Source organism: Vicia villosa, linkage group LG2, assembly GCF_029867415.1.
Source record: "Vicia villosa cultivar HV-30 ecotype Madison, WI linkage group LG2, Vvil1.0, whole genome shotgun sequence".
Lineage (NCBI taxonomy): Eukaryota > Viridiplantae > Streptophyta > Magnoliopsida > Fabales > Fabaceae > Vicia > Vicia villosa.
Genome location: NC_081181.1, coordinates 73,371,736 through 73,387,031, shown reverse-complemented (window position 1 = coordinate 73,387,031; position 15,296 = coordinate 73,371,736). Strand labels below are relative to the sequence as shown.

The following is a 15,296-nucleotide window of genomic DNA, read 5'->3' as shown; positions in this document are numbered from 1 at the left end:
TGTTTATTTGTTTTTATGTCTATACCTTGTATATATGTTTGCATGTTTATTTTTCTGCTTGCATATCATGTTTATTTCTGTTTGCACATCATGCATATGGATTATATTCTGTGTTCCTTGGGGTCTTCTGTTTTGTTTTGCAGGTTGGGTGGGATGTTCTATGAGGTAAAAGGTCCATTACCCAGACCGAGCATACACTTAGTTTAGCGTGGATAGTTATGTTGGCTCTCGTGGCGCTTGGCACGTAGAGTTGGCATAACATACCACAACCAGGAGAGAACTCGGTGGGGCGATCTCTGTCCGGCATGCTTATGGCCGTAGGCAGGCGCTCTCATTGTTTGTTCGAAATTCCTGGCGACCATTAGGGACCACTTGTCCGTGTCTAGGTTCACCTGTGAGTGGGGAGGGATATACATGACAGGTACCGTTGGTGACTATTGTTCTTATGGCTGTGTGGCACCTATGCCGAACCTTTGACCTTATGACGTGTGATTCTGCTCAGAGACGACACAACAACTCTCTCATATTGGGAGAATCTCCATTGCATCATTTTCATCATGGCATATTTATTTTCCAAAGAAAAAAGAAGAAAAGATGTAATAAAAAAAAGAAAAAGGAAAAAAGAAAATAGTATTATTTCTCATATGCATGCCATTTTTCAGGGTATCCGAGGTTATTACTCTTCACCCAGGATGGCTAACAACGTGACCGCTACCAGAGAAGCTACAAGGCGTACTCACACTTACAGTTTCCATCGCGAAGGCTTGATTCAGTTGGGGCAATTGGGTGGATTGATCACTGGTCCTAATAAAACTGTGTTCACTGAGAATTATGGAAGCATCTTGACTCTTTTGGACTCACACGTCGACGAATGGGGCTTATCTACTCTTCTCCAGTTCTATGATCCTGACTTGCGTTGTTTCACCTTCTCAGGCTATCAGTTGGCTCCCACTCTCGAAGAGTACTCTCACTTTCTCAATATCAAGGTTCAACACAAGGTTCCTTTCGTTTGTGTCCCAGAGAAACCGGATTTGGACAATATTGCCAACGCTCTTTATTTGAGCATAGAAGACGTTCTTGGGAATTGGAAGAAGAATGGTAACACTCATGGTTTCTATATGAGTTTCTTGGGTGAGAAGGCCCAAGAGTTGGCCAACAAAAAGTTGTGGGAAGCTTTCAACGCCCTTCTGGCCGTTTTGATTTATGGGATCGTGATGTTCCCTAACATTCACAAGTTCGTTGATCTGGCCGCTATATGTCTTTTCGTGGATAGGAATCCGATCCCTACTTTGCTAGCCGATACGTACTATTCCATTCACTCTCGATATGGGAAAGGAGGAGCCATAAGAAATTGTTTGCCGTTGTTATACACCTGGTTTAAGTCCCACCTACCTACAAGTGGTCCTTTCATTACTTCTACTCAGAAATGGCCTCAAAGGATCATGGGGCTTACTGGAAATGACATTGTCTGGTGTCCCACTGGAATGGACGTGGGGAAAGTTATAACTAGCTGTGGTACTTTTGACAACGTTCCTCTCATAGGAACAAAAGGTGTTATCAATTATAATCCTAAGCTAGCGCTGCGTCAGTTGGGTTTTACACTTGAAGACAAGCCTTTGGACAAAGAGGTATTCGAATCCGTTTGCTTTGAAAAGGGAACCAATCCAAAGGGTCTAGAAAAAGTGAAGAGTGCCTGGAATAGCATCCATACAGATGATCAGATTTCTCTAGGTGAAAAGAATGCCGTTGCCAAACAAGCCTACACAGATTGGGTTGAAAATAGAGTTAAAGATCGCCTGTTGCCTTTCCCGAAGGTTAACCCATTGTACGAGCAGCCGCCTAAGATTCCAATTGCCACTGTGCCTGATGAGAATCGTATCCAGGTAGATATGGAATGCACCCAATTGCACGAAAAGAAGTCGGATGCGCAACCGAAACATTGTCTTATAGACCAGAAAAGAGTTGAGTTGACACACGAAGCCAAAATGCTGAAGGGAGGATCTTCCAGAGTTCAAAAGAGGGCTAGAACGGAAAAAGGTGAAAGAGATACTACTGTTATTGTCGAGGATCACCAGAAGATCCTAAAAAGGGCCATGAAAGAGGCAGAAGAGAAACTCAAGCGAGAGTACCGAGAAGACTTGAAAGCTTATAAGCTCAAGATAGAAAGGGATGCTAGAGTTGAAGTGAAGAATCTGAAAAAAAAACTGGAAGAAGAGACCACTAAAAGAATGGCAATTGAGACTCAACTGAAAGGAAGTCACCTCCGTAATACTCGACTAATAGAAGAAAATGCCAAGCTCAGAGATCGAATGATGGAGGACATATCTGAGAAGGATTATCTCCCAGAATGCAAAGGATGTGACGAACTCAGGGAGTGCTGCAAGAAGCTAGATGGGCATTTGTTTCGCAAAGATGAGGTGATTCAAAGCCTTCTTAAAGGAAGAGATCGAGAAGCAACCAAGAAACTGTTTGATGAAACTAAGAAGTGGAGCGACGAGCACTTCAGACAAGGAGGACCTCTGTTTTATATTCAGATGGATTGATGTTTGAGTCTGTATGTTTCGACCACCACCAGACTTGTTGGATGGGGTCTTTTATTTCCCTTGCTGAACTATCTTGTCAATGTATGGCTTGCCCAAGTTTAAAATTCTTGTTATGAATAAAAAGAACTAGTTTCTCTTGACACTTATCTTTTGTCACATTGTTAGCTATTCTGGATCAATATTAAATCTTGGATACTCTGAAAATGGCACATCACGTCATACGCACACATGCACTCATACATTCACATTATCACATTGCATTTTTCAGGTTATTGTACAAGAGACTAATTGGGGTCCCTTTCAGCAACAGATTTCTTTTCCGACGACGAAGCTGACTTTCTTACATCCTTACCGTACCCGGAGCAACGAGAGACTCATGGATCAATTTGAGCAGAACCAAGCTGCCCTCCGTAGGGATATGGATGTTATGGGGGAGAGAATGGCCCAACTTATGGAGACTCTCCATGCCGTTGTTCAAGGACAGGATGAACTCAGAAAGAGTGTCGCTAGTTTGGTCAAAGATACTCCTACCAATTCTGCTGACGGAGGGGTGAAAACTAAAGAGACTCCTATTAATGAGACACTTAAAGTGGTGGACGACCACCATGAGGTTATTGATCTTGAACATGATCTCACTGCTGAGTTGACCGAGACTGCTAAGATGTACCAAGCTCTTGAAGAACGCCTTAAAGCCGTTGAGGTTGCTAAAACTTCGAGTTTTAACACTGCTGCTATGTGCTTGGTACCTGGGATTGTTATTCCCCCGAAGTTCAAGGTGCCAGATTTTGATAAGTACAAGGGAGTTACCTGCCCAGAGACTCACATTCGTTCCTACTGCCGTAAGATGGCCGCTCACGCTGAGAACGAACCTCTGCTTATGCACTTCTTCCAGGATAGTCTCACTGGAGCCCCGTTGGAGTGGTATATGAAACTCGAGAGGTCTAATGTCAGTACTTGGGGAGAACTTGTTGATGCCTTCCTGAAACAATACCACTACAATACTGCTATGGCTCCTAGCCGTGCCCAACTGCAGAATATGTCACAGAAATCTGAAGAGTCCTTTAAAGAATACGCCCAGAGATGGTGTGAACTTGCTGCTCGAGTTCAACCTCCCTTATTGGACCGAGAATTGATTGATCTGTTTATGGGAACTCTAAAAGGGCCGTATCTTCAACACATGGTTAGTAATACTTCTCCTTCCTTTTCGGATGTGGTCATCATTGGTGAGAGGGTTGAGAATTGTGTCAAAGCCGGTACCATTCAAGGTGTTACTAATCCTAGCACCTCAGGTGGTAATGGTAAAAAGCCGTATTCTGGGTTTGTGAAGAAGAAGGAAGGTGAGACTAGCACCGCTTCTGTTGACCAAAGCCGAGCTCCTGCATATTCTGCTGTTCCACCTCCTTATTATCCGATGCCTTATGGTGTTCCTGGTCCGTATGTCCCTCAAGCATATGCTGCTGCCCTTCCACAACCATGGATGGCACCTCAACAGCCTTTCGTACCACAACAACAAGCTGCTGCTCCTCAGAATCGTCAACAGAACCCTAGGCCTCAAGGTCAAAGGGGCCCGCAAAGAACAAGATTCCAAGATAGGCGTATCGATCCGGTTCCGATGTCATATGCTCAGCTTCTCCCTCAGTTGCTTGCTGGTCAATTGGTACAACTCCGTGAACTTGGACCTCCACCTAGTCCTCTCCCTCCCGGTTATGATGTTAATGCTCGATGTGAATTTCATTCAGGGGCTCCAGGCCATACTATTGAAAAGTGTAGAGCATTCAAATTGAAGGTTCAGGATCTCCTTGACGACAAGCTTATCTCATTCGCTCCCACTGGTCCTAATGTGCAGAATAATCCTATGCCTCCTCATGCTGGTACGACTAATGCTATTGAGTTATGTGATGATCAGATCTTGGTAAATGATGTTAATGAGGTTAGGATGCCGCTAGCAGTTATCAGAGAGTATCTTATGCAACGAAAGGTTTTGTGTGAACTACATGACTACTGTTTGCAATGTTCTTCTAATCCTGAGGAGTGCACTAGGTTGAGAGAAGAAATCCAGGAATTAATGGATGAAGGTGTTCTTAGAGTGGAAAGGGTCGTTCCTGTCGAAGATGTGGCTACTTTAGAGATCCCTTACTACCCTGCTGAGATATCAAAGACTCAGGACACTTCTTTGGTCATTCATGCTCCGAGTACTCCTTTGGTCATTCAGGCTCCGAGGACTCCGTTGGTTATTCAGGTTCCAAATGGTCCTTCGACTCCTTCAACTTCGTCTCTTGTTCCCTTTCCTGTGAATGATTCTAAGGCTGTTCCTTGGAGTTATAATGTCGTGTATATTCGAGGGAAGAAGTTTGACTGTCCTCCAGTGGGTACTTCGAGTATCACAAATATTACTGGCACTAGTGGCATTACCCGTAGTGGTCGGATCTTTGCTGCCCCTCCTCCGCCTCCTAAAGAGACCAACAAAGAGGCTAGTACACAAGCAAAAGGAAAGCAAGTTGCTGTTGATCCTCCTGTAACACGTAATGCCCAAGATGCCGAGCAACTCTTGAAAATCATTAAGAAAAGTGATTACAAAGTGATTGACCAACTTGATCAGACCCAAGCCAAGATCTCCATCTTGTCTCTCTTGGTGCATTCTGAAGCTCATCGTGATGCTCTGATGAAAGTTCTGGCTTCCGCTCACGTGACTCAAGACATTACCGTGCCTCAGTTTGAAGGGGTTGTGACCAACATTGCTGCTGGTAATTGTTTGGGTTTTTCTGATGATGAGCTTCCACCTGAGGGTAGAGCACACAACAAAGCGTTGCATATCTCCGTCAAGTGTCTGGATGCTGTGTTGTCTCGAGTTCTGATTGATACCGGTTCTTCTCTTAATGTGATGCCCAAGACCACTTTGTTTAAGCTGAGTATGGATGGGATTATGATGAGACCATGCACTATGAGTGTCAGAGCGTTTGATGGCTCCAGAAGGTCCGTAGAAGGGGAAATTGATCTGCCTGTTTTGATTGGCCCTCACATGTTCTATATTGCCTTCTATGTCATGGATATAAGTCCTTCATACACTTGCCTCTTGGGTCGTCCTTGGATCCATGCTGCTGGGGCTGTGACATCTACCCTCCATCAGTGTTTGAAATTTGTTGTGAATGACAAGATTGTTGTGATCACTGGTGAAGAGGATTTGATTGTCAATAATCTGGCATCATACCGTTATGTTGAAGTGGAGGGAGAGATACAAGAGACACCTTTTCAAGCCTTAGAGATTGTGTCAGTTGACAAACTCCCTGTGGTCGAGAATAAGAAGGAACTCGAAGCGCCCCTCTCGTCCTTGAATGATGCTAAGGCCTTCTTAGAAGCTGGTACTCCCCATAGTGCTTGGGGCAAGCTGATTGACGTTCAAGAGAAGCGAGACAAGTATGGCCTTGGGTATCAACCATCTTCTTCTACTCAGCTCAGCATAATTCCTGGAAAGAAGGAGATTCCCCCCATTTCTCAAGTGTTCGTCAGTGCAAGCACCAGTTCTGGAAGTCAAGTTCTCGCCGTGGATGATGATGATGAAGAAGATCTCTCCAGATTCATTTGCCATGCTGCACCTGGGCAGGAACTCAACAATTGGACTATCTTGGACATCCCTAGAGTCACTTTTATGGAGATGTAATTTTCTTGTTTCGATAAGTCATGTGCTTCGCCCTAAGCATTTTGACCACTTGTATAAAGAAGGGCCCCCATGTTGTTTCAATTTGTTTAATATTGAATGAAAATCATATCTTCGCATGCAATTACTGTTCCATTTCTTTCATTTTTGTTTTTACTTAAAAAAAAAAAAAAACTTTTTCAAAAATGGCAAAGATTTCCCTTTTTTCTTCCTTTTTATGTGTTGCATTCTAAGGCATAAATCATCCATCGTGCAGATCCGGCTCGAACTCCATCAAAAATGATAATGTTACAGTTCCACGTCTTGATATCTTTGAGAATCCAATTGACCAAGCTGATGAGGATAGTGAGGAAGATTGTGAGGTCCCCGAGGAATTGGCAAGACTTTTGAGACAAGAAGAGAGATCTATTCAGCCACATCAAGAAGCCATAGAAATCATCAACCTCGGTACAGAAGAAGCAAAGAGAGAAGTCAAGATAGGGGCCGCTTTGCAAAGTGATATAAAGAGAAGATTGATTGAGCTGCTTCGAGAGTATGTTGACATCTTCGCCTGGTCATATGAAGACATGCCTGGTTTAGACACGGATATAGTTATGCACAGGCTACCTCTCAAACCAGAATGTCCGCCTGTAAAGCAAAAACCACGAAGAACTCGACCTGATATGGCTTTGAAAATCAAGGAAGAAGTTGAAAAACAGTTGAAGGCTGGTTTCTTATCTGTGTGTGAATATCCTCCTTGGATTGCAAACATAGTACCCGTTCCTAAGAAGGACGGAAAGGTACGCATGTGTGTTGACTACCGAGATTTGAATAGGGCAAGTCCGAAGGATGATTTCCCTCTGCCTCATATTGATGTGCTAGTCGACAACACTGCTCAGTATTCAGTGTTCTCTTTCATGGATGGTTTTTCTGGCTATAATCAAATAAAGATGGCTCCTGAAGATATGACCAAGACTACCTTTACCACTCCGTGGGGTACATATTGTTATAAGGTGATGCCTTTTGGTCTTAAGAATGCTGGTGCAACATATCAACAAGCAATGGTGACCCTCTTCCATGACATGATCCATAAAGAGATTGAGGTGTACGTCGATGATATGATTGCAAAATCCCAAACTGAGGAGGAACACTTGGTATATCTTGAGAAACTGTTTGCTCGTTTGCGTAAATTCAAGTTGAGGATTAATCCAAACAAGTGCACTTTTGGAGTGCGATCTGGAAAGTTACTTGGACTCATTGTGAGCCAACGAGGGATTGAGGTCGACCCTGATAAAGTAAGAGCAATACAGAACATGCCAGCACCGAAGAATGAAAAGGAAGTTCGAGGGTTCCTTGGAAGATTGAATTACATAGCCAGGTTCATTTCTCATCTCACTGACACTTGTGAACCCATCTTCAAACTGCTGCGCAAAAATCAAGATATCCGTTGGGATGATCGTTGTCAGGAAGCCTTCGAAAAGATCAAGCAGTATCTCCAAGAGCCACCAATTCTCATGCCTCCGGTTCCTGGGAGGCCGCTTCTTATGTACTTAACTGTGCTCGAAGGATCTATGGGGTGTGTGCTGGGCCAACATGACGAGTCTGGTCGAAAAGAGTGCGCCATTTATTACCTGAGCAAAAAGTTTACCGATTGTGAATCCCGCTACTCACTACTCGAGAAAACTTGCTGTGCTTTGGTATGGGCTGCTCGCCGACTGAGACAGTATATGCTGACCCACACCACCCTATTAATCTCCAAAATGGACCCGATAAAGTATATCTTTGAAAAACCGGCTCTTACAGGAAGACTAGCCCGATGGCAAATGCTTTTATCAGAATACGACATCCAGTATGTCACACAGAAGGCCATCAAAGGAAGTGTCCTTGCAGATCATCTGGCTCATCAGCCATTAGAAGAGTATCAGTCAATGAAGTTTGACTTTCCTGATGAAGATATCATGAAACTGGATGATAATGAAGGACCCGAACCAGGAGAGCGATGGACTCTCACGTTCGACGGTGCATCAAATGCTATGGGCCATGGTATTGGGGCAGTTTTGACTTCTCCTCGTCAAACTCACATCCCTTTCACAGCTAGAATATGCTTTGATTGCACAAACAATGTCGCAGAGTACGAAGCTTGCATAATGGGCCTCGAAGCAGCCATTGATATGAGGATCAAGATCCTTGAGGTTTATGGGGATTCTGCATTGGTCATACATCAAGTAAGAGGTGATTGGGAAACACGACACCCCAATTTAGTTCCTTACAAGGACTATATTTTGGAGTTGTTGCCCGCTTTTGAGGAAATCACTTTCAATCACATCCCCCGAGAGGAAAATCAATTGGCAGATGCTTTGGCTACTTTGGCGGCTATGTTCAGAGTTATCTCCCCTAAAGAAGTACCAGACATAACGATCCTCCGTTACAAAGAGCCCGCCCATGCATTCCCTGCTCATTGTCTCACTACTGAAGATGTGTATGATGAGAAGCCATGGTATTACGACATCAAGAGGTACGTTGAGAAGCAAGAGTATCCCGAAGATGCTACGATTGGTGATAAGCGAACGCTTCGAAGGTTAGCATCCAAATTCTTCTTGTCAGGAGACGTCCTGTACAAAAGAAACTATGATTCAGTTTTGCTCAGATGCGTGGATAGACACGAAGCAGAATTGATCATGCGGGAAATTCATGAAGGATCTTTTGGAACTCATTCCAGTGGACATTCCATGGCTAAAAAGATCTTGCGAGCAGGATACTATTGGATGACGATTGAAAGTGATTGTTATGTGTATGTGAAGAAATGTCACAAATGTCAAGTGTATGCTGACAGAATTCATGTCCCTCCAACTCCTCTGAACGTTCTGACATCACCTTGGCCTTTTGCTATGTGGGGCATAGACATGATTGGGCGCATAGAGCCACAAGCTTCAAATGGGCACAGATTTATTCTTGTTGCTATCGACTACTTCACCAAATGGGTTGAAGCTGCTTCTTACAAGAACGTAACCAAGCAAGTCGTTACTCGCTTCATCAAGAAAGAGATCATATGCCGATATGGGGTTCCAAACAAGATCATCACTGATAATGGGTCCAATCTTAATAACAAGATGATGGCAGAGTTGTGCGAAGAGTTCAAGATTGAACACCACAATTCATCACCCTATCGGCCAAAGATGAATGGCGCAGTCGAAGCTGCTAACAAGAATATAAAGAAGATCGTCCAGAAGATGGTCAGAACGTATAAGGACTGGCATGAAATGTTACCGTTTGCTTTGCATGGCTATAGAACTTCGGTTCGTACTTCAACTGGGGAAACTCCCTTCTCTCTTGTCTACGGTATGGAGGCCGTACTACCTGTCGAAGTGGAAATTCCTTCGTTGAGAGTCTTGATGGACGCCAAACTCGATGAAACTGAATGGGTTCAAACGAGGCTTGATCATCTCAATCTAATTGAGGAGAAACGCTTATCTGCTATCTGCCATGGCCAGTTGTACCAAAAGAGGATCAAGAAAGCGTATGACAAGAAGATTCGGCCTCGAGAATTCCACACAGGTGACCTAGTCGTAAGGAAGATCTTGCCAATTCATACCGATCCAAGGGGCAAATGGACTCCCAACTATGAGGGACCATACATTGTGAAGAAAGCATTTTCAGGTGGTGCTTTAATCTTGACAAAGATGGATGGGGAAGACGTTCCACTCCCAGTCAATTCAGACTCAGTCAAAAAATACTACGCATAAAAGACCCGCTAGGTCGACGTACCTAGGCAAAAATAAGGGCATCCCGGCAAACCAAAAGGGTTTGGGCAAAAATTAGGGATAAAACAAAAAAAGAGAAGAATAACCCGCTAAGTTGAAAACCCGAAAGGGCGACTTAGGCAAAAAGGGGCATCCCGCTGGATTGAAAACCCGAAAGGGCGACCCAGGCAAAAGTTAGGGATCAAAAGCGAGAGGCTGCAGTCTGAATATTCTTCACAAAGACCACTATACGCCCTTGGCAGAACGGACAGATCAATCCAACCACTACCCTTCTGAAGCAAAGCATTGAGAGGATCGAAGATATGGGAATTGTAGCAATATCAGTTTTAATGGAAATTCGAGCATTTCTCTTTGCCATTTTGCTTTTTGCACGTTATTTTCTTTTTCGCAACTACCTCATTTAGGAGTTGCTTCCTTGTACAGAAGCCTATTCACAGGCATTCCATCAATAAAATGATCTTTTGATGCAAAAGCTTTCTTTCTTTTTCGCATGCGAGATGTGATTTAATTCATTATTAAACATTGCATCGAAAGCGTGGGGGCAATAATAACAAAATCAAAACGAAACATGATGTTACATAAACATAAAGGTGCTCTAAGGGGCGCCATTTGCATCCAAAAGTTGTTTTCTGTGCAGGTTGCAGGTTTTAGCCGTCATCTTGGCTCATGATATGTCACAAAGGTCATCATCATCCCGCATGAAAGTTCCAGGGTATAATTCATCAGCACTGGTAAGCATGGAGCACATGAAAAGGTCCATATCCCTCTTCCATATGGCAGACGAAGAATGGTCTCTCAAAACTCATGATTCCCCAAGCAGTAGGATGTAAGGAGAGTCGAGCAAAGTCACTTCCTCCCCAACAGAGTTATGTTCTAATCCTCCACACAGTTGCCAATCATCTTTGGCACTGTGAGGTTTTCAACGCCCACCCACAATGGCGTCTCAAGATCACAAGCAACGGACCCCAATGATCCTACTCTTCTGTCCCACCAAGGGCCTTTATTTGGCACTCTCTGCATATAGTATTCATTGCATATAGCATTGCATCCTCGAAAGCGTAGCATATCCATTACAGTGGATCATTACGCCATAAAAACTCAAACATGCATACGGAACATAATCCAGATAATAGGAGCCAATGTTGAATCAGAACAATGACCCATCCTCTCAAAGTTGTTACCTGTACAAACTTTTCCTGATATCTGCTATCATACTACAAACACTTTTAAGCCATGGTGCCGATACGAGGTGTCCTCAATTCCTGACAAATGTCTGACGCGAAGTCTTTCTGTTTTCCTCCTTCTGATGTCGAGGCGATGTTGAGTCGTAGGTCACACGAGATCTATCCCCTTTTCGTCCTGAAGGTCGTACGAGATTTTCTCTTGATGTTGAGTCATAGATCGCACGAGATCTTCTCCCTTCTGTCCTGAAGGTCGTACGAGATCTTCTCTTGATGTTGAGTCGTAGGTCGTACGAGATCTATCTCCTTTGGTCCTGTAGGTCGCACGAGATCTACTCTTCCCCCTGTTTTTAAGGTCGTACGAGGTCTTCTCCCAATGATAGGTCATAAGGTCGCACGAGATCTTTTCCTTACCTCTCCTATTGTCGAGTCGATGTTGAGTCATAGATCGCACGAGATCTTCTCCCTTCTGTCCTGAAGATCGTACGAGATCCTCTCCTGATGTCGAGTCGATGTTGAGTCATAGATCGCACGAGATCTTCTCCCTTCTGTCCTGAAGATCGTACGAGATCCTCTCCTGATGTCGAGTCGATGTTGAGTCTTAGATCGCACGAGATCCCTTTTGTTTCAGTCCTGAAGATCGTACGAGATCTTTTCTTTCCTCTCCTGTTGTCGAGTCGATGTTGAGTCGCAGATCGCACGAGATCTATTCCCTTCCAGTCGTTGTTTCATGTAACACCCTTTTGGGAACCTTGTATTGGCACCTCAAGTAACGTTACAAGCTACCACTATTCAAACCCATTACTCACTGTAAATATATCCGCCAGCAAAACAAATTCCTCTCTTTCCCCAGCAGATATCAAAACAAAAACAAAGAATAAAGATCACTCCATCTTTTCAGGACAAATTTCAGGTCTTTGATATTTAATCTTCTTCTACCTCGAATGTTCGAAAGGCTAACGCCAATCTCACCTTCGGGTTTAAGATGATTAAATAGGGGCAGCTGTCATACCCCAAATTTGTCCTACCCCTTTACTGCTAACTGGCTTAGGCTTTGCATTCATGTACATACATCACTCAGGTCATAATCCATACCCATGCATGCATACCATGGGTACTATTCAAAGGCTAGCAAGAGAAAACTCCATTGTAAAGAAGTTTGATCAGAGAATAAGAAAACAGAGGTAGAATCATGTGGCTCTATGTTCATTAAAGTCCTCCTGGATTGGGGTGTCTCTCTGCTTCAAATCAGGGCATTGATTGAAGAATGCAAGCTTGCAAACCGTCTGTTTCTTTAAATCAAGATTTCTTTGACCAAAGTCAACCAGTTGACTTTCTGGTCAACATTTAATCAGGGATGGCTTCTATGTGTGGAAAACTTCTCATGCTGACCTTGTGGAGGTGTTTGTGTGACTGGAATTGATTGGAGGGGATTTAATCGGGAATTTCATCAAGATCGGAGAAAAATCAGAACAGTTGACTTTTGAGTCAAAATCGGATCAATCACTCAGATATTGACTTTTGGTGGAAAATCGGTCAAGAAGAGTCAAAGAATGAATAAAATCGAGAGTTCGACAAAGGTTGCCAAAAATAGAAAAATATCAAAAAGGGAAAGTCTCACACTTAGAAAATTTTTGGGCTCTTGAAAAGTTTGATGAGCAATCCACTTCAGCCCTAATTTACACGTGTCAAAAGTCCTTACTTCAGAAAATTCCCAACATCGAAAATGTTCATATCATGGCATTCTACAATTCTCTAGTTGACATTCTTTTCATTTGAAGCTTGGTTGAAGAGTTATTAATGTTTGAAGTGGGAGATTTTCATTTGAATCAAGTCATGAGGCTGGGCAAATTGCTGGGCACGCGTGAAGCAATTCATCGAACATGTGGTGTGCCATAATGGAAGCTAATTTTAGAGCAATACAAGGGTCCATTGATTGCAAACTAGGTACAAATCCATTCCTCTCCATGTTCTCTTTTCATCGGTACCAAAATATTGGGAGTTGGATGTGTATTGAGTGAGTTACAAAGGCTTAAAGTCATGGTCTTACAAAACTATCTCGTGGCGTGAGGCTGGGCACCAATCTCAGGTCACACGCATGCAATTGATCAAGCACGTGGTGGGCTATATATGCGTCCAGTTTTAAAAAAGTAGAAGCATCTAATTGAGTTAAATGTGGTACGTATGTGTTCCTTGCCACGTCTTCTTTCTAATGAGCCGTGGATGATGACCATTGAGAATGTGTGGACCAAGATAGAAGGTCTCAAAGTCGTGCACTCATGTGATCAAATTTTGGGCATCTCGTTAGGCCAGGGATTAATCACACGCGTGCAGACCCATGCAGCAATACTCTACTATGTTGCAAGCCATTTTCATCCTACCTCCAAACCTTATCCCAAGAAATTCCAAACATCAAACCTCTTCTATTCCACACCCTCTTCACGTTGAGCCAAAAAGTAAGTTATATGGTGAAGCCTAGCAAGAGATATAAGCGCGGGAAATGGCCTCATTGGATGGACGCGGGTGCAAGGCATTAGTATTGTTTTCTACTGCAGCATACATATATGACACCAACCATTACTCAAAAATGCTACACACACGAAAGCATCCACTACAACATCACACCTACACACCACAACCATGCACATATGTTGAAGCAAAAGGCACGTGAGAATCGGCCACAAATATCTACGCCTGCTCACTAATTTGGTGAGAAAAGCTACCACCTACTGCAGCCTCACCATAACACTTTGCATCATGCTATAAAAACCATGAGTCCTTCACAAACAAGAAGACACACTCATTCTTTCTCACTTTCTCAGACCCTCTCCTCTCAATCTTTTCTATCCTCTCTCCGATTCCCTCTCATTCCTCACACACACTCCCCAAGAGTTTGTTACAAACTATAACAAACTCTTCTACCTCCTTCAACCACCTACCTCCACTGCAACCACCGTAAACCACCACCAATCTCCATCTTCATCATCTTTCCACCTCCACCATCAATCGTCTCAAGATCTCATTACCTCTGCACTCGCGGTGTTCTCTATCACCATGCTACAAGTCTCAAAGACGAAAACAAACTGAGTCTACTTTGTGGTGATATCCGGAAGAACCATCACCACCTTCGTTGAAGAAAGAATCCTCGGCTTTCAAAATCTTGCGAGTCTGTATTCACGAAGGATCACGTCTTCTCCATAATCGCTCATCGTTAACAACAAGGAGCTTGAAGAGTGTGAGGCCGGAGCAAGGAACGAACGCTTTTCGGAGGCTTTGCTCAGGATTTGCTTCAGGTAAGAGTTCAGTTCCTTTGCGTTAAAGAAACATGTGACATCATCCGCATCTTCGCATATTCAAACTACTTGCAAATTTTTAAATGGTTCAAGCTTTAGATTTATGCACATGTATGCAGTTGCTGTTCGCTTCGTTACGTTCATTAGTAGATCAATGCATAGAGACGAGTCGATCGACGGTGTTCATGTTTACCTTTTGAGTTCGGTTATGTTTTCGGTTAATATGTTAGAGCGAGTTTTGGTGGAATTTAGTGGTGGATCTGAGCTCTGCGTACAAAACCGAGTGGACCGGTAGTTTCCTTTTCATTTTCTGAGCTTGATTCATTACCGCCGGCGATGCGCGCGGCTGAGGAAGATGACCGGAGGCGGAGCTCCGGCATCTGAGTTTGTTGTTGTTTAGATTCCATTTATGACGTGGCCTGTTGCTATTGGATTGTCCTCCCATTATTTGGAACTCATGCATTTTGTGATATTTGGATGTTGCGCTGGACAATTGTGATTGCCTGAGATATTATTTTGTCCTCTAGCGACTTAAGTAGGGTTGACCAATTGATACAGTAATTCTTTAGCGTGTTACACTAAACCACATGCATGAAGAGATAACAGAATTTAGTCACATGCTGATATTTGGAAAATAATGAAATAAAAGTGAAAGGGGTGAAGGCGTTGGGCTTCACACGCATTGGGCTCTGTCACTTTCTGGAATCACGCCCCCCTGTTGCTAACACACCCACAACCTTGTGAATATGGGCCTGAGCGCCACTGCTCTTACCACCCCCTGTTTAGGCCCAGTTTGCTTCGCAATATGTTTTTAGTTCGTTTTAAAACTACTGATACACCCCCCTGCTGACTAGATTTTAGATTCTCATTTTAATTTTGTTTCC

The 15,296-nt window shown here is 43.5% G+C and overlaps 1 protein-coding gene across 1 annotated transcript; it reads left to right on the top strand.

The window, feature by feature from the left end:
* The first annotated feature begins 692 nt into the window (after window positions 1-692).
* LOC131649356 (uncharacterized) lies at window positions 693-14,707 on the top strand. Its single transcript, XM_058919118.1, has 2 exons — window positions 693-2,037; window positions 14,532-14,707. Exons 1-2 carry the CDS (start codon window positions 693-695, stop codon window positions 14,705-14,707), a joined length of 1,521 nt encoding a protein of 506 aa, XP_058775101.1.
* Window positions 14,708-15,296: the final 589 nt, after the last annotated feature.